Source organism: Odontesthes bonariensis, chromosome 9, assembly GCF_027942865.1.
Source record: "Odontesthes bonariensis isolate fOdoBon6 chromosome 9, fOdoBon6.hap1, whole genome shotgun sequence".
NCBI classification, from domain to species: domain Eukaryota; kingdom Metazoa; phylum Chordata; class Actinopteri; order Atheriniformes; family Atherinopsidae; genus Odontesthes; species Odontesthes bonariensis.
This window is the reverse complement of record NC_134514.1, coordinates 2,093,253-2,120,891: the sequence shown is the minus strand read 5'-3', so window position 1 is coordinate 2,120,891 and position 27,639 is coordinate 2,093,253. Positions and strand designations below refer to the sequence as shown.

Below are 27,639 nucleotides of genomic sequence, written 5' to 3'. Positions count from 1 at the left end.
TGTTGCTGCTCCCTGCTGGTGGGTAGTGTTGCTGCTCCCTGCTGGTGGGTAGTGTTGCTGCTCCCTGCTGGTGGGTAGTGTTGCTGCTCCCTGCTGGTGGGTAGTGTTGCTGCTTCCTGCTGCTGGGGAGTGTTGCTGCTCCCTGCTGGTGGGGAGTGTTGCTGCTTCCTGCTGGTGGGTAGTGTTGCTGCTTCCTGCTGCTGGGGAGTGTTGCTGCTTCCTGCTGGTGGGTAGTGTTGCTGCTCCCTGCTGGTGGGTAGTGTTGCTGCTTCCTGCTGGTGGGGAGTGTTGCTGCTCCCTGCTGGTGGGGAGTGTTGCTGCCCCCTGCTGCTGGGTAGTGTTGCTGCTTCCTGCTGCTGGGGAGTGTTGCTGCTTCCTGCTGGTGGGTAGTGTTGCTGCTTCCTGCTGCTGGGTAGTGTTGCTGCTTCCTGCTGCTGGGTAGTGTTGCTGCTTCCTGCTGGTGGGGAGTGTTGCTGCTTCCTGCTGGTGGAGAGTGTTGCTGCTTCCTGCTGCTGGGTAGTGTTGCTGCTTCCTGCTGCTGGGTAGTGTTGCTGCTTCCTGCTGCTGGGTAGTGTTGCTGCTTCCTGCTGGTGGGGAGTGTTGCTGCTTCCTGCTGGTGGGGAGTGTTGCTGCTTCCTGCTGCTGGGTAGTGTTGCTGCTTCCTGCTGGTGGGGAGTGTTGCTGCTTCCTGCTGGTGGGGAGTGTTGCTGCTTCCTGCTGGTGGGGAGTGTTGCTGCTTCCTGCTGGTGGAGAGTGTTGCTGCTCCCTGCTGGTGGGGAGTGTTGCTGCTTCCTGCTGGTGGGGAGTGTTGCTGCTTCCTGCTGGTGGGGAGTGTTGCTGCTTCCTGCTGGTGGGTAGTGTTGCTGCTCCCTACTGGTGGGGAGTGTTGCTGCTTCCTGCTGGTGGGGAGTGTTGCTGCGCCCTGCTGGTGGGGAGTGTTGCTGCTTCCTGCTGGTGGGTAGTGTTGCTGCTCCCTGCTGGTGGGGAGTGTTGCTGCTTCCTGCTGGTGGGGAGTGTTGCTGCTTCCTGCTGGTGGGGAGTGTTGCTGCTTCCTGCTGCTGGGTAGTGTTGCTGCTTCCTGCTGCTGGGTAGTGTTGCTGCTTCCTGCTGGTGGGGAGTGTTGCTGCTTCCTGCTGGTGGAGAGTGTTGCTGCTCCCTGCTGGTGGGGAGTGTTGCTGCCCCCTGCTGCTGGGTAGTGTTGCTGCTTCCTGCTGGTGGGGAGTGTTGCTGCTTCCTGCTGGTGGAGAGTGTTGCTGCTCCCTGCTGGTGGGGAGTGTTGCTGCCCCCTGCTGCTGGGTAGTGTTGCTGCTTCCTGCTGGTGGGGAGTGTTGCTGCCCCCTGCTGGTGGGGAGTGTTGCTGCCCCCTGCTGGTGGGGAGTGTTGCTGCTTCCTGCTGGTGGGGAGTGTTGCTGCTTCCTGCTGGTGGGGAGTGTTGCTGCTTCCTGCTGGTGGGGAGTGTTGCTGCCCCCTGCTGGTGGGTAGTGTTGCTGCTTCCTGCTGGTGGGTAGTGTTGCTGCTTCCTGCTGGTGGGTAGTGTTGCTGCTCCCTGCTGGTGGGGAGTGTTGCTGCTTCCTGCTGGTGGGGAGTGTTGCTGCTTCCTGCTGGTGGGTAGTGTTGCTGCCCCCTGCTGGTGGGGAGTGTTGCTGCTTCCTGCTGGTGGGGAGTGTTGCTGCCCCCTGCTGGTGGGGAGTGTTGCTGCTTCCTGCTGGTGGGGAGTGTTGCTGCTCCCTGCTGATGGGGAGTGTTGCTGCTTCCTGCTGGTGAAGTGTTGCTGCCCCCTGCTGGTGGGGAGTGTTGCTGCTTCCTGCTGGTGGGGAGTGTTGCTGCCCCCTGCTGGTGGGGAGTGTTGCTGCCCCCTGCTGGTGGGGAGTGTTGCTGCTCCCTGCTGGTGGGGAGTGTTGCTGCTTCCTGCTGGTGGGTAGTGTTGCTGCTTCCTGCTGGTGGGTAGTGTTGCTGCCCCCTGCTGGTGGGGAGTGTTGCTGCTTCCTGCTGGTGGGGAGTGTTGCTGCCCCCTGCTGGTGGGGAGTGTTGCTGCTTCCTGCTGGTGGGGAGTGTTGCTGCTCCCTGCTGATGGGGAGTGTTGCTGCTTCCTGCTGGTGAGGTGTTGCTGCCCCCTGCTGGTGGGGAGTGTTGCTGCTTCCTGCTGGTGGGGAGTGTTGCTGCCCCCTGCTGGTGGGGAGTGTTGCTGCCCCCTGCTGGTGGGGAGTGTTGCTGCTCCCTGCTGGTGGGGAGTGTTGCTGCTTCCTGCTGGTGGGTAGTGTTGCTGCCCCCTGCTGATGGGGAGTGTTGCTGCTTCCTGCTGGTGAAGTGTTGCTGCCCCCTGCTGGTGGGGAGTGTCGCTGCTTCCTGCTGGTGGGGAGTGTTGCTGCTCCCTGCTGGTGGGGAGTGTTGCTGCCCCCTGCTGATGGGGAGTGTTGCTGCCCCCTGCTGGTGGGGTGTGTTGCTGCCCCCTGCTGGTGGGGAGTGTTGCTGCCCCCTGCTGGTGGGGAGTGTTGAATACAAAGTCGTGTTTGCTGCCAGCTGGATGGTGGTTTTGTGTGTTTTACATACAGTAACAGGAGTTCATGGAGCGGCTGTAACCCGACTCTTCCTCTGTTTTACCCGGAGCTGAAGCCACAGATGACAGCTGAGATCATATTGTTCACACTCGCTGAGCGCCTCGGTGACGGAGGGGCATTCTGACACCATCAACAGCTGGATGGGCGCTCGGTTTATTTCAGTGTCAGAACTGAAACGTGAAACTTTTAGAGGTGTGGAGCTGCGACTGCTCTGTTTACTACGAGATCGTTTCCTGTCAGCAGCATTTATGAGTCGGGTCTCTGAGTCGGGACTCTGAGTCTCTGCACACCATGACCCGCTACTGCAGCCTGTTCCGTCGCCTTCTGTCCAGAGACAGCAAAGGAGAGGAGGAAGATGATGAGGAGGGCAGCATTTACAGGGACAGCAGCCAGCAGGGTGAGTCCTCAGAGACACAGCAGCGGTCCGGACTCGATGTAGGAAGTAGGACGGAACCTGGCTGTTTGTTTGTCTGATGGAGCTTCAGATTTAAAACGTCTCAGAGATCATAAACACTCAAAGTGAGACATTTAAATATTTCTAAAAGCAGTTTTAAATGCAAAACTTTGCCCGTTTGTGTCCAAAACAAGTCAATCTGTTGAGAATCTGATTTATTTCCTCATACAACACGTGAAAATGATGCTGTGAGCAGGTTCATACGGTTAGAAGATTAAACTGTGACTGAAGTAAAACAAGGCAAACCTATCCAGTGAATACACACATACTCATACTGTTAAAGTCTACTGTTAAAGTATTTACAGAGTCAGATGATTAACAGAAAACTCTTTAGAGAAAACTATAAGGAACCTTATGGATAATACGAGGGGCAATAAAAAGTTTATCTGTAAAGCACATTTTATACAAAAAGACGATTCAAAGGGCCCCAGAAAAGGCTTTAAGAAGCTTAAGAAATAGATAACAGCAGAGTTTTCAGTTTAACTTTGAAAGCTTTAGTTTGGACACGTTTAATATGAGCAGGAAGTTTGTTCCATCGATTTGTAAGCCAGCAGCAACCGTTTAAAGTCTGTTCTGTTGGTAACTGGTAACCAGAGTAAAGATCTGAGGTAGTCGGCCTGAATGAGCCGCTCTAAATCTCACCTGGACACGAGACCTTTGACTCTCAATGTTTGTTTCAGGGGTTTAAAAACCTGGTTTGGCTCCAGCCTCAGTGTGGCCGTTAAAGTTAAACAACTCCAAGATCTCTAGCCTGGGTTTGTGCTTCTGAAATTAAGCAAAATAATAAACCTGAAAACCATAAAAAAATAAATCAGTTCATGTAGAAAAAGTTCTTACAACTGAGGAGTTTTATATCGCTTTAAAAACCAGCAATTAAATTCAGCCTTGTAATGGACTGGCGACCTGTCGAAGGTGTACTGGGATAGGCTCCGCCCAGTATGAGTTAGGATAGGCTCCTCCCAGTGTGAGCTGGGATAGGCTCCTCCCAGTGTGAGCTGGGATAGGCTCCGCCCGGTGTGAGCTGGGATAGGCCCCGCCCGGTGTGAGCTAGGATAGGCCCCGCCCAGTGTGAGCTGGGATAGGCTCCGCCCGGTGTGAGCTGGGATAGGCTCCGCCCGGTGTGAGCTGGGATAGGCCCCGCCCAGTGTGAGCTAGGATAGGCCCCGCCCAGTGTGAGCTAGGATAGGCCCCGCCCAGTGTGAGCTGGGATAGGCTCCTCCCAGTGTGAGCTGGGATAGGCTCCTCCCAGTGTGAGCTGGGATAGGCTCCGCCCGGTGTGAGCTGGGATAGGCCCCGCCCGGTGTGAGCTAGGATAGGCCCCGCCCAGTGTGAGCTAGGATAGGCCCCGCCCAGTGTGAGCTGGGATAGGCTCCTCCCAGTGTGAGCTGGGATAGGCCCCGCCCAGTGTGAGTTAGGATAGGCCCCGCCCGGTGTTAGCTAGGATAGGCCCCGCCCAGTGTGAGCTGGCATAGACCCCGCCCAGTGTGAGCTGGCATAGGCCCTGCCCAGTGTTGCTGGGATAGGCTCCGCCCAGTGTGAGCTGGGATAGGCTCCGCCCAGTGTGAGCTGGGATAGGCCCCGCCCGGTGTGAGCTGGCATAGGCCCTGCCCAGTGTGAGCTGGGATACGCTCCGCCCAGTGTGAGCTAGGATAGGCCCTGCCCAGTGTGAGCTGGCATAGGCCCTGCCCAGTGTGAGCTGGGATAGGCTCCGCCCAGTGTGAGCTGGGATAGGCTCCGCCCAGTGTGAGCTGGGATAGGCCCTGCCCAGTGTGAGCTGGGATACGCTCCGCCCAGTGTGAGCTAGGATAGGCCCCGCCCAGTGTGAGCTGGCATAGGCCCTGCCCAGTGTGAGCTGGGATAGGCCCCGCCCAGTGTGAGCTGGCATAGGCCCCGCCCAGTGTGAGCTGGCATAGGCCCTGCCCAGTGTTGCTGGGATAGGCTCCGCCCAGTGTGAGCTAGGATAGGCCCCGCCCAGTGTGAGCTAGGATAGGCTCCGCCCAGTGTGAGCTAGGATAGGCCCCGCCCAGTGTGAGCTGGCATAGGCTCCGCCCAGTGTGAGCTGGGATAGGCCCCGCCCGGTGTGAGCTGGGATAGGCCCCGCCCGGTGTGAGCTAGGATAGGCTCCGCCCAGTGTGAGTTAGGATAGGCTCCTCCCAGTGGGAGCTGGGATAGGCTCCTCCCAGTGTGAACTGGGATAGGCTCCTCCCAGTGTGAGCTGGGATAGGCCCCGCCCGGTGTGAGCTAGGATAGGCTCCTCCCAGTGTGAGCTGGGATAGGCCCCGCCCGGTGTGAGCTGGGATAGGCCCCGCCCGGTGTGAGCTAGGATAGGCCCCACCCAGTGTGAGCTGGGATATGCCCCGCCCGGTGTGAGCTAGGATAGGCCCCACCCAGTGTGAGCTGGGATATGCCCCGCCCGGTGTGAGCTAGGATAGGCCCCGCCCGGTGTGAGCTAGGATAGGCCCCGCCCGGTGTGAGCTAGGATAGGCCCCGCCCAATTTGAGCTGGCATAGGCCCCGCCCAGTGTGAGCTGGGATACGCTCCGCCCAGTGTGAGCTAGGATAGGCCCTGCCCAGTGTGAGCTGGCATAGGCCCTGCCCAGTGTGAGCTGGGATAGGCTCCGCCCAGTGTGAGCTGGCATAGGCCCCGCCCGGTGTGAGCTGGCATAGGCCCTGCCCAGTGTTGCTGGGATAGGCTCCGCCCAGTGTGAGCTAGGATAGGCCCCGCCCAGTGTGAGCTAGGATAGGCCCCGCCCAGTGTGAGCTGGCATAGGCTCCGCCCAGTGTGAGCTGGGATAGGCTCCGCCCGGTGTGAGCTGGGATAGGCCCCGCCCGGTGTGAGCTAGGATAGGCTCCGCCCAGTGTGAGTTAGGATAGGCTCCTCCCAGTGTGAGCTGGGATAGGCCCCGCCCGGTGTGAGCTAGGATAGGCTCCTCCCAGTGTGAGCTGGGATAGGCCCTGCCCGGTGTGAGCTGGGATATGCCCCGCCCTGATTCAATGTATTTATTTTAACTGAGTTTTAGAAATGACCAAAGCAAGAGACAAAATAATACAATTATAAAGAAATAAACATTTTAGAGAATAAGAACTGAAAAAAAATTTAATTTATGTGTAAAGAACATATACAGATGAATTAAAACATGTATAATTTCCTAAGTTCACAGTTTTCTTTTACTTTAAGATTTAAATGATCTGTGAAGCAGTGAAAGTTTCAGCAGAAATATTCAGTATCTGTCTGTGAGAAGCAGTGAAGCTTCAGACGGTTCAGCCCCCTCCTGGTTATAGATTATAAATATCTGCCATCAGCTCTCAGTGACTCACACCTTCTCATCGCCTCCACCAAACATGTCGCACATACCTCAGCATGTACAAACACTCTGACGCCCTTCAGGTGACTTTCAGCCGACGTTCAGTGCGTTATTATTAAACCGGACTCATCAGAACACAGTCCCGTCCTCCTGTTTGTCTTCTTCTTCCACTTTCTGGGCCGACAGCGCTGATGGACCGTTGTTCCTCTGCTCTCAGCCCAGAACTCAGCTGAACCCAGAATGATGGAAATAAGGAGGTGAGACACAAACTAACCACAAAAACAGACCAGAACTCAGAACCAGAACCACAGAACTGACCAAAAATATTTATGATTGCAATGAATTGAATTCCAATTGGCTTGAATTGGACTTTATTATTTAAGTGCCTTGAGAGGACATTTGTTGTATTTGGCCTTATATAAATAAAAATTAATTGAATTAAATTTAATTGTTTTCTAACCAGTTTGTCTGGCTCAAACAGGTAATAAGAAGCAGGTTCATCATGGGTGCCACCTCAGAAGTTAGCGTTAAGGCCTCGGTATGCTACTCCGTCGTTATCCGTCAATCCGACTCCGTGGTCACGCAGAGGCTATTAAACCTTTCGAAGTTCTCCGTGGGGATGACCACATTATGTCCGTGTCAAGTAAAACAAAGTGCTAACAACATTATTTTGCTCAGTTTCTAATATAAGGCCCAGCTTCAGTCCTCATTGGTTTTTCAAGACGGTGAAATCCACAATCTTGTGATGGGGCTCTAAGTTTTGTTTAGGTTTTATCTGGTTTGGGGACTCATTTCATCATAGGTCCAGAAACTATTCCAAAATCATACTTAAAATGTTTATTTTTTCCTTTATTGATATCTTATTGTTTGAGATTAACTTCATGAGACAGAATTAAACGACTTGAACCTCCCAGGAGTTCGACTCCATGGACTCGTTAATCCGCCTGCCGAACGATCCCGTTTATAGGCTCTGCTGACGTCATGTGCTCGCTTCGTATTTTGGCTCAGAATGTTTCCAACATGGCGGCGAGGCGGAAGTGCTCCAAAGTTTCACCAAAAAGGACAAAACAAGGGCCAGCTGCAACACCTGCAGAGCTTTAAACACATCTAAAGGCCTCAGTTTGCTTCTCCATGGTCACGGAGAGGCTGTTAAACCTTTCGAAGTTCTCCGTCGGGCTGTCGGATACCCAAGGCAGTTCACCCCCCGATCAGTAGGCGGCGCTACGTTAGACGACCCAATCTCTTACGTCTATGGTGAAAGTGGTTGATTGGTTGTTCACCTTCCTGTGCTTGGTTTAGGGACCGTAGCATCCTTTCAGTGAGGTTGTTTTTCTGAAGTGTTCTTCGATAAAGTCTCTGCTGAGCCTTCTCATTGGGAACAGTGGTGTTGGCTCCTGAGTGAACACCCAGAACCAGCAGTCAGCTCTTCGGTCTCGCTGGTGTTGAGGTCCAGGTTTGTTGTCCGAACACCAGCCAGCTGCTCCGCCTCGTCACCTGGAAACAGGGAAAAATAACTCTGCAGTATACCTGTGTATACCAGTGTACCTCAAGGGTCCGTACTTGGTCCAACCATGTTTTCTCTCTGAGGTCCATATTGGATAAACATAACCACTTTTACGCTAATAATACTGGAGACTTGGTACCATCCGACTCCTGTGTTTAGTGGAAGTTACAACAAAGTGTATCAGGTCTGACCTCGGCTGACCTCAGCTCTGTTGCTCCCTGCTGGAAACCGCATGCAAAGAAAACTCGTTTTGGTCTGGAGAAGAGTTTTAACCAAGGTGAAACTTTTTCTGTTGATGACCTGGAGAAAGTCGCTGCAGCCCTGTGTAGGTGGGTGTAGACGGTGCACCGATGCTCCTGATTGGTGAAGAACTCATTATCCCGTACAAGTCAAAATTAGTTTATGTTTAAATATCTGAGTCTCTGCCTCAGGGGGAGGAGCTTCAGCCTCAGGGGGAGGAGCTTCAGCATCTCTGGATCTGGTTCTCAGTGAGAAGCTTTCAGGTTGCTGCTCCAGCTTTGCTCCAACCCTCAGCTGTGGGCTCAGATCTGGGCAGAGACCCAAAGAAGGAGGTCGTGGATACGAGCGGCTGAAATGAGTTTCCTTCAGAGGGGGGCGGGGCTTAGATATAGGGGGAGGAGCTCCTCCATCCAGGGGGGGCTGGGAGTAGAGCCGCTGCTCCTCCACAGAGAAAGGAGTCAGCTGAGGTGGTTCCTCTGTTAGGATGCCTCCTGGGAGGAGGCCCCGGGTCAGAACCAGAACTTTCTGGAGGGATTATACATCCCATCTGACCTGGGAACACCTCGGGATCCTCCAGGAGGAGCTGGAGAGGGGGACTGGGTTTAACTCCTGGACCTGTTGGTTCTGACCACAGTTAGATAGATAGATAGATAGATAGATAGATAGATAGATAGATAGATAAGTACTTTATTCATCCCAATTTGGGAAATTATTGTGTTGCAGCAGCGTACAGAAAAACAAGCAAATAGAATAAAAATAGAGAAATACACATCAGCTATAAACAAATCTACAGTATGAAGAGTAGGGTAAATAATAATAATACTAGTAATAACAATTAACATCAGTAAACTAAATAAAAACAGATTTTTACATTTAACAATAAAGGTAAAAATAAATTTAACTGAGCAGACTGAACCAATAAGAAATATAGGGCATATGGGTAATTTACATTATATTGGACTATGATGATATTTGTGCAAATGTTAGATAAGAGGAAGATGATGGATGGATGACTTGAACTGTTCACATTGAAACACCCAAATAAACACACAGGAAACACTTTCATCATGTGTCCCTGGAGACTTTTAAAGATGGTTTACCTAAAGCTGAAGACACGCCCACTCAGTGTCAGTTTTTGAATGAAGGCTGGACATCAGCTGAAGGATTTATGGTTTCTCTGGGAGACGAGTTAAAGCTCATCTCATTTCCCAGCCTGAACCAGGCAGTATTTAAGGTAGTATTTAATAAACTGAGACTTCAGAGCCTCACTTCGGTGTGACTCAGCTTTAACAGATGTGTTTTATGCTCTCTGTCAGCCTCTCAGAGCTCCTCTCTTCTCCAGATGAGTTTTTTTTTATACATCCTGAGTTCGGACTCACAGGCGGGAGCACAGAGGAGGGAAATAAGAGATATGTGATGACTTCCAGTATGACCTGATCTGTATTATAGGGTTTCTGTCTCCCTCTGGTGGCCAAAGTGAGCAACTGCACCTCTGTGAGGGTGAATTTAGCTCCTGTTAATGAGTGAATAAATCAAATGAAATGAACAAATAAGCAGATGAAATCAGGAGGGAAGAGGAAGCTCAGCCTTTAACTGAACCCTAACCAACAGGTTCAGAGCAGAACCGGGTTTGGGTTTAGTTCTGGGGAAACATGGCGCCACTGAGCGTCCTCACAAAGATCGACGCTGAGTTTGAGTTTCAGAGTAAAAATAACTGAAGCTTTTTGCTTTTCAGAATCATGAATTTTGCAGCAGCTGCGTGTCCTGAATTAGTGATTCTACATCAAACATTTAACGCACCAACATCATCATCATCACTTATTTATGCAGAAACAGTTAAAATAAGAAACAAATGGAACAGATGAACGACCTACAGAGCGTAAACATCCATTTTATGGGATGTGTTGCAGGTCTGAGGAGTAGAAATGATGTTTGTTATCAGATAAAACGAAGCTGGAAATATCTTTAGGTTTGTTTTGTTTGCTATGAAACAAAGTCAGAAGTTAAATGGAAGAATTGTTGCTTTTTTCACCCTTCCAGCTGCTCTGAGGTTGTGTTTCATGTTTCCTGCAGGGCCGTACACAGACATTTGGAGGGGCAGGGGCTCAGAGTAAAAAGGGGGCACCAAAGTGAAACGTTCCTTTTGTTTTTGCTTTAACGTCCTCTTCTTACGAGGCATCTCTGCTGAATGAAACATGATTGATAAACTGTAATCTAAAGCACATAAAACACACACACAAAGTGACATTTCATACTTTTATCAAGACATAAACTGTACAGATAAGAATTTGCTCCATGGTGCTGATTCATAATCTGCCCTTTATTATTCATAGTGCTGATAATAAAGTAAAAAATAATTAAATAATATAGAAATCATGTTTTTAAATGTATTTGTGTTTGACTATCCACTTTGCACAAGACAGCAAGGTTATAAAAGTTATATATTTATGCATATTATATTTAATTTGAGCGTTTACAAATGTTATAAACAAGTACAGATTGTTTAAATGAGAGGTTGAGAAAATCACAATTCAAATTCTTCTAATTATTATCGTCATTGTTGTTGTATTTATACTAATATAGTCCAAAATGATGTGAATAAGCATGTACAGTGCATAGTTTTAGTGGAATAACTGATGCCTCGTTGCCTCTGGAAACATCCATGAAGGAAAAACCCTGCAGCTCACTGACAGTAAAAGTATTTATCTCTCTGATGCACTTTGCTCATGACAAAAGGAACTTATAGAAACAAAAAGAAGCAGAGAAAATTAACCTGTAATGCTCCTGTTCGCCACCAGATGGCAGCACGTTCCCGGTTTAACTGAGCACAGAGCTTTAAGCTGATTGGTTCACTCTGAACACCTGGAGGATCTGTAGCCAGTAAACCTTTAACCAGCAGTTTGTCACCATGTTTCCCAACATGATTCAGCTGATTACCCTCCCCGGATGCCCCCCCACCTCATACTTCCTGTATATTTAGCTCTCACTCCGGGTTTCTGAGTCTTTTGGAGCTTTAAATTAAAACTTTTGGGACACTTTTTCAACCCAGCAGCTCAGGAACTGAAGGGACCAACAAACTTGTTAGTCATCTGCTGTTTGAACGAACAAATCAGTGGCAGATTCATATTGTTTTCTCACTTTAGGACACAATCAGTATTAATAATCTATATTTTTAATCTGCATATTATTAATAATCAGCGGTGAATCGGCCTCTAAACATGTCGTTTGATTTTTATCACAAGAAATGTTCAAAATGATCATTTTTCACATGAAACACGTGAAATGTTTTAAAGTTGTTTCCTTCTGGAGCGGATTAAACACGAGGTCGTGACATCATCACGGTCCTCACCGTATGCAGATGATGAGCGTTTGTTTCAAAGATGCGTCACATGACCTGACTTCTCCTGGTTTACAGGAGAAGGAATGAATCCTGGATTCAGGGTTTGCTGTGTGGGATGAATCATCAGCAGCAGAAACCGGAGGATTCTGATGTATAAATACATTCTGGGTGCACGTTTGTTGGGAAACAAAAGGCAGCGGGACAATGGAGGCTTTTCAGCTGCTGTTAACCTGCAGCGAGCGCTCGGTTTGAACGCGCAGCGCCGCCTACACGCCGTTCCTCAGCCGCTTTCTGCTCAGCTGCAGCGGGAGGCTGTCAGAGCTGCAGGTTCTCTGCAGTTATTCTGAAGATATGAACCCAGAACCAAGGCCAGACTCACGGACCGTCCTGTTCCTTCGCTTTTAATCTGAGGATCTGAGATTAAGCAGGGGTATTACAGATCATCAGGACATCATTTTACAGGTTAAAATGTGTCGTTTAAACGTGTTTCTCTGCAGAAACACAGAAATAATTATGTGGGACAGGATCTGTAAAAATAAAGCCTCAGCTGTCAGATTAATTGTGATGAAAACATCCATTTTCTACACCCACTTAATCCAATTTAAGGTCGCGGGGGGGCGGAGCCTATCCCAGCCGCTATTGGTGAGAGGCGGGTTCGCCTGGACAGGTGGCCAGAGACAAACGAGACAAATAACTGTACAAAGGTCCAGGACCAGAGTCCTAAACCAGAGTCCTTAACCAGAGTCCTTAACCAGAGTCCTAAACCAGAGTCCTAAACCAGAGTCCTTAACCAGAGTCCTTAACCAGAGTCCTTAACCAGAGTCCTTAACCAATGTGTTCGAAACTACATACTACATAGGCAAGGCAAGGCAATTTTATTTATACAGCACAATTCGTACACAGGGCAATTCAAAGTGCTTCACAGCTACATAAAATCACAAGAAGGCAATAAAACCAAATAAAAAGAAAAAAGAAAAAATTTTATTAAAAAAATTTAAAATTAAAAAACAAAAATTAAAAACTCATACTGCATACTACATACTATATACTGCATACTACATACTACATACTACATACTGCATACTACATACTACATACTTCATACTGCATACTGCATACTGCATACTTCATACTTCATACTGCATACTTCATACTTCATACTGCATACTGCATACTGCATACTGCATACTACATACTGCATACTGCATACTGCATACTGCATACTTCATACTACATACTACATACTTCATACTGCATACTGCATACTGCATACTTCATACTTCATACTGCATACTTCATACTTCATACTGCATACTGCATACTGCATACTGCATACTACATACTACATACTTCATACTGCATACTGCATACTACATACTGCATACTGCATACTGCATACTGCATACTTCATACTTCATACTGAATACTACATACTACATACTGCATACTGCATACTGCATACTTCATACTTCATACTGCATACTGCATACTACATACTGCATACTGCATACTGCATACTTCATACTTCATACTGAATACTACATACTACATACTACATACTGCATACTACATACTACATACTTCATACTGCATACTGCATACTGCATACTACATACTTCATACTGCATACTGCATACTGCATACTGCATACTACATACTACATACTACATACTTCATACTGCATACTGCATACTGCATACTTCATACTTCATACTGCATACTGCATACTTCATACTTCATACTGCATACTGCATACTACATACTGCATACTACATACTTCATACTGCATACTACATACTACATACTGCATACTACATACTACATACTGCATACTGCATACTGCATACTACATACTTCATACTGCATACTGCATACTACATACTACATACTGCATACTGCATACTGCATACTACATACTGCATACTGCATACTGCATACTTCATACTGCATACTGCATACTACATACTGCATACTACATACTTCATACTGCATACTGCATACTGCATACTGCATACTTCATACTGCATACTACATACTGCATACTACATACTGCATACTTCATACTGCATACTGCATACTGCATACTGCATACTTCATACTACATACTTACATACTTCATACTGCATACTGCATACTGCATACTGCATACTTCATACTGCATACTGCATACTACATACTGCATACTACATACTGCATACTTCATACTGCATACTGCATACTGCATACTGCATACTTCATACTACATACTTACATACTACATACTGCATACTTCATACTGCATACTGCATACTGCATACTGCATACTTCATACTACATACTTACATACTACATACTGCATACTACATACTGCATACTACATACTTCATACTGCATACTGCATACTTCATACTGCATACTGCATACTGCATACTACATACTGCATACTGCATACTTCATACTGCATACTGCATACTACATACTGCATACTACATACTTCATACTGCATACTGCATACTACATACTGCATACTACATACTGCATACTACATACTTCATACTGCATACTGCATACTACATACTGCATACTACATACTCCATACTACATACTTCATACTGCATACTGCATACTGCATACTTCATACTACATACTTACATACTGCATACTGCATACTTCATACTGCATACTGCATACTACATACTGCATACTACATACTTCATACTGCATACTGCACACTACATACTGCATACTACATACTGCATACTGCATACTTCATACTGCATACTACATACTACATACTCCATACTACATACTACATACTGCATACTGCATACTGCATACTTCATACTTCATACTGCATACTGCATACTTCATACTTCATACTGCATACTGCATACTTCATACTTCATACTGCATACTGCATACTTCATACTACATACTGCATACTGCATACTTCATACTTCATACTGCATACTGCATACTTCATACTTCATACTGCATACTGCATACTGCATACTACATACTGCATACTACATACTTCATACTGCATACTACATACTACATACTGCATACTTCATACTGCATACTGCATACTACATACTGCATACTGCATACTGCATACTGCATACTGCATACTACATACTGCATACTACATACTTCATACTGCATACTACATACTACATACTGCATACTGCATACTGCATACTGCATACTACATACTGCATACTGCATACTGCATACTGCATACTACATACTGCATACTGCATACTGCATACTACATACTTCATACTGCATACTGCATACTGCATACTGCATACTACATACTGCATACTGCATACTACATACTACATATTTCATACTGCATACTGCATACTGCATACTACATACTTCATACTGCATACTGCATACTGCATACTACATACTACATACTTCATACTGCATACTGCATACTGCATACTGCATACTACATACTGCATACTGCATACTACATACTACATATTTCATACTGCATACTGCATACTACATACTTCATACTGCATACTGCATACTGCATACTACATACTACATACTGCATACTGCATACTGCATACTACATACTACATACTACATACTAATACTGCATACTGCATACTACATACTGCATACTGCATACTGCATACTACATACTACATACTGCATACTGCATACTGCATACTGCATACTACATACTGCATACTCATCGATCAGACAGTATGCAGAGCGTTTACCCACAATGCATTTCGCTCCTGCCCGAGCCGAAATCAGCCGGCCTGAAGCTGATTTCTCTTAAGCTCTAAACTCTGTAAACTTTAGCAACATTTGAAACATTTTCAGGTGAGAAAGTAGTCGTTTAGATCCCCAACGTGTTGAAAACCTGACAAAATACCGGCTGTTTACAATTTTGTTCCCACGAAGCTAGCCGCAGTGAGCAACGCACTTCCGGTTATTTTCACAAAATAAAATACCCGTTGCCTTTTATCATAGGGAAAGCCAGTACCATACAATTGGTGCTTTTGTTTTGAAAACAGGAAGTGAACCTACCCTCGTTGTAGCTAGCTTGAAACTGCCGTTTTGACAGGAAATGACGATCGGCGACGTCACGTTACGTTGCATCTTGGGTAGTTTGAGTATGAGTAGTAACCTCATGATGCATACCCAACATTTAGGAGAATCTAGTATGCATCCGGGAACTTCTCGCATACTCAAACTCGCATACTAACTCAAAAAGTTAGTAGGAGTAGTAAGAGAAGTATGCGGTTTCGAACACAGCCCTGGACAAATGTCACGTTATCAGACCGATACAGGCCTGACGCTGGGTTATAGCTGTTCACACCCGTGTAGAACCGTTTTTTTATGATCATTTGAGCTCATTTAGTCTTCAGATTGACCTGCGGATTGAAAACTGTGTTATCTGGAGGTGCTGCTGTGGACCAAAGCAGAGGAAGTGGACAGTCTGACTGACATTGTGGTGATCAGAGAGAATGATGGAGATGTTTTATCTTTGTCCTCTGCTTCCTCAGTCCCAGTGTGCAGGTGCGAGGACGCAAATACACGACAGTAATTAAAGAAACTGACCTGGTTTTTCTGAAAGGAGAGTAGGCCTACATTCAGCACGATGTTGCGCTCACTGACACGAAGAGGAAGACGCCGGGCCTGGTGGCGATGATGATGAAACCTGATGAACGTGTTTCAATTATAACAACGTCAGACCAGTTCATGTTGCTTCAAAAACATAATAATATTTTTTAGGGACTCGAGAATTCCAGAAATTAATAAGATAAGAAATACGTTTGCAATTATAACTATTTAAAACAAAGTATTTTTCCATAAACATTACTCCTGATATTGATAACAGGACTATAGAACAGCAGCTATTAGCTTTCTAGCTAACATCCAGCTGTGTTAGCATCTGTTAGCTTCTCTCCTGCTGTCTCTGCTTTCATAAACTGTATTTTAAAGCAGCTGAAATCCTAATAAAGCCTCTTATTTCCAGTTTTATTGTCTGTTATCAGACAGCACAGTGACTCAGAATAACAGCAGTTAACACCTTAACCAACAGTCTCTGATGTTACAGATACAGCATGTCTGATAAAATGGGCTGTTTTTATTCTGGTTGGACTGATAGAGGCCCAGTTAGGACAATATGATGGTGTGCTTGTGCTAGCGGGGTAGTTCTGGGGACATTTCAAGAAAATTAGCCACTATTTGTCCAACACAATAAACACTAGTTGCATCAGCCTCCTTCTGTTCTCTGCTAGCTTCCTTCTGTTCTCTGCTAGCCTCCTTCTGTTCTCTGCTAGCTTCCATCTGTTCTCTGCTAGCGTCCTTCTGTTCTCTGCTAGCTTTCTTCTGTTCTCTGCTAGCTTCCTTCTGTTCTCTGCTAGCGTCCTTCTGTTCTCTGCTAGCGTCCTTCTGTTCTCTGCTAGCGTCCTTCTGTTCACTGCTAGCATCCTTCTGTTCTCTGCTAGCTTCCTACTGTTCTCTGCTAGCTTCCTTCTCAGCTAACAAGCCGACTGATTTCCATTAAAATGCTAACGTGAAATGTTCTCTTGTGTTTGTTCCGCTCAGTGGACTCGATATATGAACTGGCTGCTTTCTGTTGAGATGCTGTAGCATTGACGTTGTGCTATCATGCTAAGCTAACTGGCTTTTACAATGGACACACTGTACAGTATTTTCTCTTTTGAGCTTTGAATCCTGAATTCTACAAAAGATCTGATCAGAGATGACACAGGGCCTACAGGGGCGGACATGATGGAATATTTCACTGAGTCATTGGTTGCTGTGGTGATTCCCGCCTTTTTCAAGGAGCAGGGGGGGAGTGGAGCGCCCCTCTGTTGAGCAGACCGAGGCAGACAGGAGATAGAGCCTCTAACAAACACTCACTGTGTGAAAACTATAAGTTGTATTTAAATAATCTTTAATCATAAGTTACAGAAACTTATACAGAACACACAAAAGTTTTTCTTATGGCTCTACTGTCTACAATTTAGTTTTTATGGCCGGTTGAAGAGACCCCTCACCTCTACATCTGAGAGAAAACTCAGGGCTCAAATATAACATGTCGGTTGGAGTTTTGGTGGGCACACTCTGCGGAAGTGACCTCGGGTGAAAGTGGACAAACATTTGACTATATTTTGATGTATAAACCGTACGTTAAGAACAGTAAAAGTAAAAATGACAGAAGTTTAAAACCAAAAGTTTAAGAGTATGACCTCACCACACCTTAACTAAACATTTAAATAAAGAAATCTCCCAAAATTCTGAAACTTAAACTGCAATTGTGTGAAAACCATAAAAAAAAAACATAAATACAGATTCAGTCAGTAAAATTTTCTGTGATTCCATTTAAACTTTTAATGTTTTTACGGTGAAGTCTGGCTGAGCTACTGGGCTCCAAAGTGGAGAACTGTTTCACGTTTTGTTTTTTGAAAATTCGGAAAATGTCGTACAATAAATTGCTATCGAGTCGGAGCACATCATTTCCATGAAAAACTTGTTTACATTCTGACGGTGTTTGCATTGAGGAGCTTCTGGGGAAGTAACTGCATGAATTTATGAGTTCCCTGGTCGAACTAAGTCATGGACTGGCTAGCTGTGCTAGCTAACAGCTGTGTTCAAAACCGCATACTTCTCCTACTACTCCTACTAACTTTTTGAGTATGCTAGTTTGAGTAAGTTCCCGGATGCATACTTGATTCTCCGAAATGTTGGGTATGCATCATGAGGTTACTACTCATACTCAAACTACCCAAGATGCAACGTAACGTGACGTCATTTCCTGTCAAAACGGCAGTTTCAAGCTAGCTACAACGAGGGTAGGTTCACTTCCTGTTTTCAAAACAAAAGCACCAATTGTATGGTAATGGCTTTCCCTATGATAAAAGGCAACGGGTATTTTATTTTGTGAAAATAACAGGAAGTGCGTTAGCTCACTGCGGCTAGCTTTAGTAGCGCCGAATTCGTGGGAACAAAATTGTAAACAGCCGGTATTTTGTCAGGTTTTCAACACGTTGGGGATCTAAACGACTACTTTCTCACCTGAAAATGTTTCAAATGTTGCTAAAGTTTACAGAGTTTAGAGCTTAAGAGAAATCAGCTTCAGGCCGGCTGATTTCGGCTCGGGCAGGAGCGAAATGCATTGTGGGTAAACGCTCTGCATACTGTCTGATCGATGAGTATGCAGTATGCAAGTATGTAGTATGTAGAATGCGGTTTTGAACACAGCCTGGCTAGCTGGCTAGCTAACAGCTAGCAGAGCTGACATTTACAAAGGTTATTAAGTCTTTAAACATGCAGCAAACCATCAAGCAGCATGTTTTATTCCCACAGAGAATAAAACCTGTTGGTTCATTGATGGTTAGCTCTTTCTGTTACTCACTCGCTGCGATGATGATGATGATGATGATGATAATGATGATGATGATAATGATGACTCCATGTTTGTTGTGGGTGACTCATCCTTTATACAGCTGATAATTGGGTTGTGTAACGAGCTCTTCACAGCTAATCGGTGTGTCCACTCACAAAGACCGCGCTCCACGTGTCGCCTTTCACACCATCAGCAGCCAATCACAGCTCGGCCACAGGGGGCTGAAAGACGGGAGCTCTGGGAAATGAACGCCTCGAATCATCAAATCAGAGGTTCAACAGCTGCTTGTTGCATTAAAAAGCCTCACTAAGAGCTGCGTAAACACAGGATCTGGGATCTTTTTTAGGAAAAATCTGATGTTTTTCACATTTCCCTCAAAGATTAAAGGGCGTCGGAGTCAGTTCCGGCAGATCTGGGTTCTGGGTTCTGGTTTTCTGTGGACTTCTGGTCCCACCTGCAGCAGTGAGATCAGATGTGAGGAGATGAATGAATCCTCGGTGCTCTGAGGCGGCAGCAGCGTGGCTGAGTGTCAGATCATGTCGGTTCCTACAGTGTTTTCCCTCTCAGAGCAGATCACATGCTCCCTCATCCCTGACAACATGTTCATGTGAACTGCAGCAGGCGTGAGAACGCTTTTATGTAACCCTGCAGTCGATTTCACGGCCTCTAATGAGAGGAGTGTGTGCAGCGCAGCAGAAAGACTCCGAACTCCAAACTGCTTCATTTTAATGAGGCTTTACACGGACCCTTGTTTGAGGAAAAACATGGCTGGAAACTGGAAATCAGAGGAGGCATTACTGAGCTTAAGATTGGTTTTAAAGAGCTTCCGAACGGTCAGATCTGAAGAAACTAACCTTTAATATTTGGTTCAGTTTAAGAACAGGAAAGGTGGCGAACTTGAGGTAGAAATAAGTTTTTTTCTATTGTTTTGATTAGCGCAGGGCGAGTTAACTCGTTATTATCGCGTTAATGCATTAAATATTTAACGCCGACAAATATTTTATCGCGCATTAACGCAGGTTTTTTTCAAAATTATTATTATATATATATATATTTTTTATTAAAAAATAAATACATTTTTTAGGGCTATTGTGCCTTTATTGGATAGGAAAGTTCAGAGAGACAGGAAGCAGGGGGCCGAGAGAGGGGGAACAACACGCAACACAGGGCCGTCCGATGCGTGATACACTACTTTTGGATTCATTTTTGGATTCTGTGTACAAATGCGATTAATCGTGATTAATCAGGGAAATCATGTGATTAATTAGATTAAATATTTTAACCCAGAATCTGAGTCAGAACCAGAGTTAGTTCAGTTCTGAGCAGCTTTAAAGTGAATATCTGCAGATGTTTCCATGGTAACAGCTGCAGAGATTCACTGAAACATGTTCCAACATGAACATAAACCCAGAATCTGAGGCAGAACCAGAGTTAGTTCAGTTCTGAGCAGCTTTAAAGTGAATATCTGCTCTGAGCTTCTTTCTCCTCCAGCACAGCCTGAACCCTCTCGAGCTTTCTGTCCTTTCTTTAAGGAGTCTTCAGGAATAGTTCTCCAGGCTTCTTGAAGGACATCCCAAAGCTCTTCTTTGGAATTTGGAAAATCAGAACAGAGCAGGCTAACAAGGCGTTGCCCCGGTAACAGGAGCAGGTGCGGCTCGTCTGTGTCTCTGACATGTACGCTCACTATGGCTTCTTAAAATTACACTATAATTTTGACTGCACTCGACTGTCTCGAACAAACGGTCGCTGTTCGAAAAGTAAAAGTCGTATCCGAATAATTCTTGAACCGTCAGTGCCCCAAGAGACGGCAGAAGCCAGCGGTGTAATTTTCATTTGGCTACTATGCGTGGCTCGTTTTTTATGGCAGTTTTAAAATAACTTTTTCACCTGAATTTGATGACTTTAGGCCTTTATAATGGAAATGGAGAGGCGACCTCTGCGCTCAGAGGCAATTTGTAAGAAATCTATGTGGCAGAGCTCAATAAGTGTGACTTTGGGTGAAAGAGGACAAAAATGCCTACGTTTTGAAGTAAAAATTTGTCCAGATCGGGCAGATATTTTGGACATGAGAGACATTTGTTCGAGGAATTGGTGCAGTATCGAATTTAGAGTGAGAAACTGAGTGGGAGAGACACCTCGGCTGAGATGTAGTCTTCCTAAAACATAAACTGCCGTTGTGTCAAAGCTGTATAATGTATCAACAAACCCTTTGGTTCAGTTAAAGCCGAGAGTCTCCTGTCACATATAAACTTTGAATGAGGTCTGTGTTATGCTTTGTGGCTGAGTTATGCTTTATGGCACCCTTCCATGGAGCCGTCTAAAAGCAGTCTAAAACCCACAAAGAGCTTCTAGATTATTCATTTCTGGTGGAATAAAACAGTTTAATCATTTAATTTATATTAATTGTTCCATAACTTGTCATTGGATTATATCTTGTATTCCTTTTTTAAGCTTTAAAATTAATCTTATTTACTTTTTCTTGATGTTGAATAACATATAATTCTTATTATTGTCTGTTTTTTCCCTACTTTTCTACTTTTAGACGTGATAACGTTCATTATTTTAGGATTAGGATTTTTTTTAAACTGAATTTCTAATATTAATTTGACTCTTTTGGTAACTGAAAGCAGTTTAAACGTAAATGTACAAAAAAAGTTGAAACTATGAAGCTGTTTTTCACAGATGCAGCTAAAGAAATGGGAACAAATGATGTGTCTCTGTGACAGGCTGCTGGGAACAAAGTGCCTAAAGATCCAGTTTAAAACGGCTTCTTTGCTAAGTTGTCTGTTCTGTGTGGACACAACACTGGTTCATCCCTTGAGTTAGGAGCCTTTTTCCTGCCTGAATGGTTCACAGCTCAGAGTTAAGTGGCTTAACAAAGAAAAAACGACTACTTTCTCGCCTGAAAATGTTTCAAATGTTGCTAAAGTTTACAGAGTTTAGAGCTTAAGAGAAATCAGCTTCAGGCCGGCTGATTTTGGCCAGTGTTTCTCATGTTCGGATCAGGGAAACTGAACTAACAGCATCTCCAGGATGATCTGGATTTTGGGTCGAAGCACCGAGGGATCGAACATCTCAGCATCCAGCGGCCGTCCTGCGGTGCGTTTGTGTGAGTCGGGAGGATGCAGCGCCGGCAGAGTGGTCTGATGTGGGAGCAACATGAAACATCAGGCAGAATATTTTTAGGAGCTCCTTCCACACCTCCACCTCCTCCTCCATCCCTCCATCGCTCTCTCTCTGACGGCTGCTCTCTTTCTGCTCGCCGCTCAGCCTCTGCTCACATTCAGCAGCTCTCAGCCTGAGAGGAGGAGGAGGAAGAGGAGGAGGAGGAGGAGGAGGAGGAGGAGGAGGAGGAGGAGGAGGAGGAGGAGCGGATCGGGGAGAACAAAGTGGAGTAAAACAGCAGAATACAGTCAGCTGGATCCTCTCTGAGCGTCGGATCGTTCCTGAAAGCCTCAACGCGTCTCTGAGAGTCGACAAACGTTTGAAGATGGAGACGAGGAGACGCCGCAGGACGGCTTCGTCCCTCTCTGGATCCACCGGGTCGGCAGCCATGTGCTTCCACCGGAGGTCTGAGAGCTGAGCGGACCGGTTCCCCAGCAGGCTTCCCTCCAGATGTTCTGCCAGCCGGGGGTGCAGAACATCTGGAAACCGGCTGGAACTTCTCTGCCGTCGGACCAAACTTTGATGACTTACTTTTCTGGTACATTTTAACGGAACTGCGGATGATTCTGAGCTGTGGGATCCATCTTTTCTGCCTGTTTGGTGTTTTAATCATCAGATCTGAAGCTGTAAGATGTGACGGTTTCAGTCCTGAAAGCTTCGATCTGTTTCCGTCTGTCGGACCGGAATGAGTCCTAAAGTCTCGGTGAGTTTAAGGATCCCTCTGCTTTGCTTTGAGTCAGCGGATTGAGGCGTTTTGTTGTTCTAACGATGGATCGGGTTTAAGCCAACGCACCTCCATCGAACGTTTCCTCTGAGTTCGGACACTCGGGGATCGGCCGCTCTCTAACCGCCATGTTGCCCGTTCTGGACTGAGAGGCGATCGTCTTCAGACTCTAAGCTCGTTCCTCGGGGGGATGGCGGCGGCCATCGCCAGCTCCCTGATCCGACAGAGGCGCCAGGCCCGCGAGTCCAACAACGACAAGGTCGCCACCAGCAAGAGGCGCTCGAGCCCCACCAAAGACCCGCGGTCGCTGTGCGACAGGCACATCTTCAGCGTCTTCAGCAAAATTCGCTTCTGCAGCGGCAAGAAAAGGCCCGTCCGCAGGAAACCAGGTGGGTTCACAGTGTCTGCAAACAGGAGATCCTTCCAGGAACCTGCTGCTCTCTAAGCATGAAAAACACGGAGAGAAAACAGAAGAAGAGCGTCTCCATGCTCTGAGATGGAAACAGATGAATAACTGGCCAACAGATCACATGATGGATCAGCTGTTCCTGCTGAACACCACCTGACACCATCAGCCTGACAGCACACACAGCTGGAATCAGATGTTGGTTCCCAGAACCTTTCAGGAACATTTAGAAATGTTCCCCGAAGGTTTGTTCTGGTTGTGCTTTGGTTTATCAGGAATGTTTCAGTACCGGTGCAGATATAGGCTGTGTTCTAAACCGCATACTTACATACTACATACTGCATACTACATACTCATCGATCAGACAGTATGCAGAGTGTTTACCCACAATGCATTGCGCTCCTGCCCGAGCTGAAATCAGCCGGCCTGAAGCTGATTTCCCTTAAGCTCTAAACTCTGTAAACTTTAGCAACATTTGAAACATTTTCAGGTGAGAAAGTAGTCGTTTAGATCCCCAACGTGTTGAAAACCTGACAAAATACCGGCTGTTTACAATTTAGTTCCCACGAATTCGGCGCTACTAAAGCTAGCCGCAGTGAGCTAACGCACTTCCTGTTATTTTCACAAAATAAAATACCCGTTGCCTTTTATCATAGGGAAAGCCATTACCATACAATTGGTGCTTTTGTTTTGAAAACAGGAAGTGAACCTACCCTCGTTGTAGCTAGCTTGAAACTGCCGTTTTGACAGGAAATGACGATCGGCGACGTCACGTTACGTTGCATCTTGGGTAGTTTGAGTATGAGTAGTAACCTCATGATGCATACCCAACATTTAGGAGAATCTAGTATGCATCCGGGAACTTCTCGCTTACTCAAACTCGCATACTAACTCAAAACGTTAGTAGGAGTAGTAGGAGTAGTATGCGGTTTGGAACACAGCCTTTATCTTGTGGTCAGATTCTTTTAAAGGTGACATTTTCTGCCCTTTTATGCTCTTTTTCTAACAATTTGGCACAATTTCACAAGGTCTTATTGAGCTGTTTGAGACTTAAGATTGAAATATTTGTTGGTTTAGCACAGCGGCCCTCTGAGTTATCGGGCTGTTTTCAGCGGGGACACTTAGCACGTTAGCAGCAGATGCTAATGGAACGATGCATCATGAGTAGTGACCTCATGATACATACCCAACATTTCGGAGAATCTAGTATGCATCCGGAAACTTCTCGCTTACTCAAACTCGCATACTAACTCAAAAAGTTAGTAGGAGTAGTAGGAGAAGTATGCGGTTTGGAACACAGCCAGAGCTGGGGTGGTTTCACGGTTTCTGGACCCCAGAAGTCAGACTCAAACTGTACGATCGACTCTCAGGATGTCCGTCAGTGTCAGACACTGAAGGTGCTTTAAAGGCAGTGTCTGATGAAGGCAGGTTTGAAGTTTCTTCTCCACAAAACAACAAACTTCTGACATGTTTCCCTGAACATCTCAACGGTGAAGTTTAGTGTTTTTATGGCTGTAAATCAGCAGGATGAACGTGTTCCTGAATCTTTGCTCGGAGCCAGGTTTCAGGTTCGAGTCAATCGAACTGCCTCCATGTGTTTGCTGCAGGTTCCCCAGAAGGATCCGGCTCCACACAGGCAGCAGAAACTCAACACAGGCAGCAGTTGTACTAAGCGTTGCATAATTTTCCTCCGTGATGTTAAATATTTGATGCTTTCAGGAAAGAAAAAGGCCGAGTGTAACTCCTGCGCTTCCCTCTGGAGACCTTCCACGTCTTAAAGAAAAACCTTTTAGCATCCAGATAAAAGTTGACCCGCAGTGGAGCTGATGAAATCGCCGTCGTCCCAGAAGCGTCGTGCTCGACGTTTACACATTTATGAGCCGTGTGAGTCGATGCCCACCCCGCTTCCTGTTTTTTTGGCAAAACAACTGACGGCTTCTTAAAGGAGCTCTTCTGCTCCATCAGCTCCTTCACTCTTTGCATCGCAGAGACGGGTTTGACTTAAAGATTAATTTACTGGTGAGCGTCATCAGCTGCAGTTCTGTTCACAGGGGATATAATATGTTGTCAGTACTGATCAAAATAATGCTGATCATAACTTAGAATCGTGCAGCACTAATCTGTCCCATAGCTGCGAGTTCTCCATGATAAAATACATTTTATCGTGTAAATTAATTCCTAGTCCCAATATTTTTCCAACAAACTACTTCACAGTTACGTGTCGTTACATCTTCTGTCTGATGTAAAAGTGACACAACAGAAAAGTTTTTCTGCTCTCACGGCTGCTTTCTTCGTTGCTTTTAGCGTTAGCTGCGGAGCGTTGGCTAAGGAGCGTTAGCCGGGGAGCGTTAGCTGTGAAGCATAATACAATACAATGCCAGGGGGTCACATTATACAAAACAGTGATAAATTAGTGAATAAAAATATTGTATAAAGTGTACAGCTCTCACGTTTGTGACATGTTCGTTTGTTTCTGTTTGTCTGGCGGTGTTGTCCTTCCGGCTCAAAGCTCGGACCACCGACCAATCAGCATATCGTATTGAATCGAATTGTATCGTATCGCATCGAATCGTATCGTATCGTATTGTGAGATTAGTGTATCGAATCGTATCGTATCGTATTGTGAGATTAGTGTATCAAATCGTATCATATCAAATTGTATCGAATCGTATTGAATCGCATCGAATTGCATCGAATCGCATCGAATCGTATCGAATCATATCAAATCATATCGAATCGAATCGTATCAAATCGAATCGTATCAAATCGTATCGAAATCGTATCGAATCGTATTGAATTGAATCGAATCGTATCAAATTGCATCGAATCGTATCGAATCGTATTGAATCGAATCAAATCCTATCAAATCCTATCGAATCGTATCGTATTGTGAGATTAGTGTATCGAATCGTGTCGTATCAAATTGTATCGAATCGAATCGTATCGTGTCAAATTGAATCAAATCGAGTCGAATCGTATCAAATCGTATCGAATCATATCGTATTGGGAGATTAGTGTATCGAATCATATCGTATCGTGTCATATCGAATCGTATCGAATTGTATCGTATCGAATCGTGTCGAATCGTGTCGTATCGAATTGTAACGAATCGTAATGAATCGTATCGAATCGTATCGAATCGAATTGTATCGTATCGTATCGAATCGTATAGAATTGTATTGAATCGTATCGAATCGAATCAAATCGTATTGTGTAGAATCATATCGTGTCGACTCGTATCGTGTCGAATCATATCGCATCGTATCGTATCGAATCGTATCGCATCGTATCGAATCGTATCGCATCGTATTGTATCGAATCGTATCGTATTGTATCGAATCGTATCGTATCGTATCGAATCGTATCGTATCGTATCGAATCGTGTCGTATCGTATCGTATCGCATCGCATCGTATCGTATCGAATTGTGTCGCATCGTATCGAATCGAATTGTATCGTATCACATCGCATCGAATCGCATCGTATCGCATCGTATCGCATCGTATCGTGAGTTCAGTGTATCGCTACAGCCCCAGTTGCACATAAGCAGCTGGAAATGTGAGAGGTGTGTTAACCAGAGTCAGAGGAACAGAGTCAGTCGTGTCCCAAACGTCTGTAAATGAAAGAGTTAGCATTACCGTTAGCATTAGTGTTAGCATTAGCGTTAGCAGGGACTGTCCCCAATCAGAGAGCAGAGTGTGCTGCTCTGATCGGGCTGGAATGTGACGGACCTGCTGCATGACGCCCAGCTTCACAGCTCTGTTTGCTTCATCACGTCTCAGCTTGTGATGAGGTGTTTGCCTCCACACAGATGTGAGAACTCACAGCTCCCCCCCAAACGCTGTGTCACACACTCATAAATATAGCTCTCAGCGGAGAAGAGGCCCATGTGGAAGTCTTTTAAAGCCGCTTTAATTAGATAAATATACAGGTTTATCATTGTGTGGAGGCAAAGGTCAGATTTTAAAGGGTAAAGTAACTATTAAAGAATCACAGGGAGGTTATTCTACAGTTAACGGGTTTGGAAGTTTCCTTTAAAGGCAGAAATACAGAGGAAACGATGACACACGAGGTTCTGCAGGTGGAACCTTGTTGTCATTTGTTTGAAACCCAAAGAGTTCACACCTCCAGCTCCCGGTTAAACACTCTGCTGAGTGTTTCCTGCCGTCAGGCCGGGCGGATGCTAAGTAGCACAGCAGCCAGCTCCACATTAGCCTCTCCGTCTTCCGGTCTATTTCTGCCAGAGATGAGTCCTTGTGGCCCACATTGTCGTCTGGAGCTTCGCTTCCTGCGTTCGGCCTGCAGCATGTTTACATCCTTCAGCTGAGTCACGCAGGAGGAATCCAGCCCATATGTGACCTGTGGCCTCGGGGCTTTGCTCTGATGGCTGTTTATGGACTAAAAGAAGCCATTTTAACCACAAACTGTGCAGGGATACAGTATGGTGTTTCACACCAGCAGCGGACCTAGCTAGATCTACGCCCTGGGTGAACCATCCCTTGCAAATCCACAGTCTGGGCTTCTTGTTGTGTTGCAAACACAAACCAGACCAGGTTGCCTTTGGGTGAAATTAGCTGCA

The 27,639-nt window shown here is 45.8% G+C and overlaps 1 protein-coding gene across 3 annotated transcripts in view; it reads left to right on the top strand.

Moving 5' to 3' along the window:
* The window catches only part of LOC142387960 (fibroblast growth factor 12-like), a 62,591-nt gene that overhangs the window by 19,735 nt on the left and 15,217 nt on the right, over positions 1–27,639 (top strand). Inside the window, exon 1 of one of the 3 annotated variants that reach the window (XM_075472744.1) lies at positions 2,621–2,955. The exons of 1 other annotated variant lie outside the window; for it this stretch is intronic. In XM_075472744.1, the coding sequence (XP_075328859.1) occupies positions 2,850–2,955 (106 nt within the window). In that variant the 5' untranslated portion in view covers positions 2,621–2,849. Of the gene's footprint in view, positions 1–2,620; positions 2,956–22,182; positions 23,045–27,639 lie in introns of those variants that run through there. One more of the 3 variants, XM_075472743.1, reaches the window with a different exon arrangement.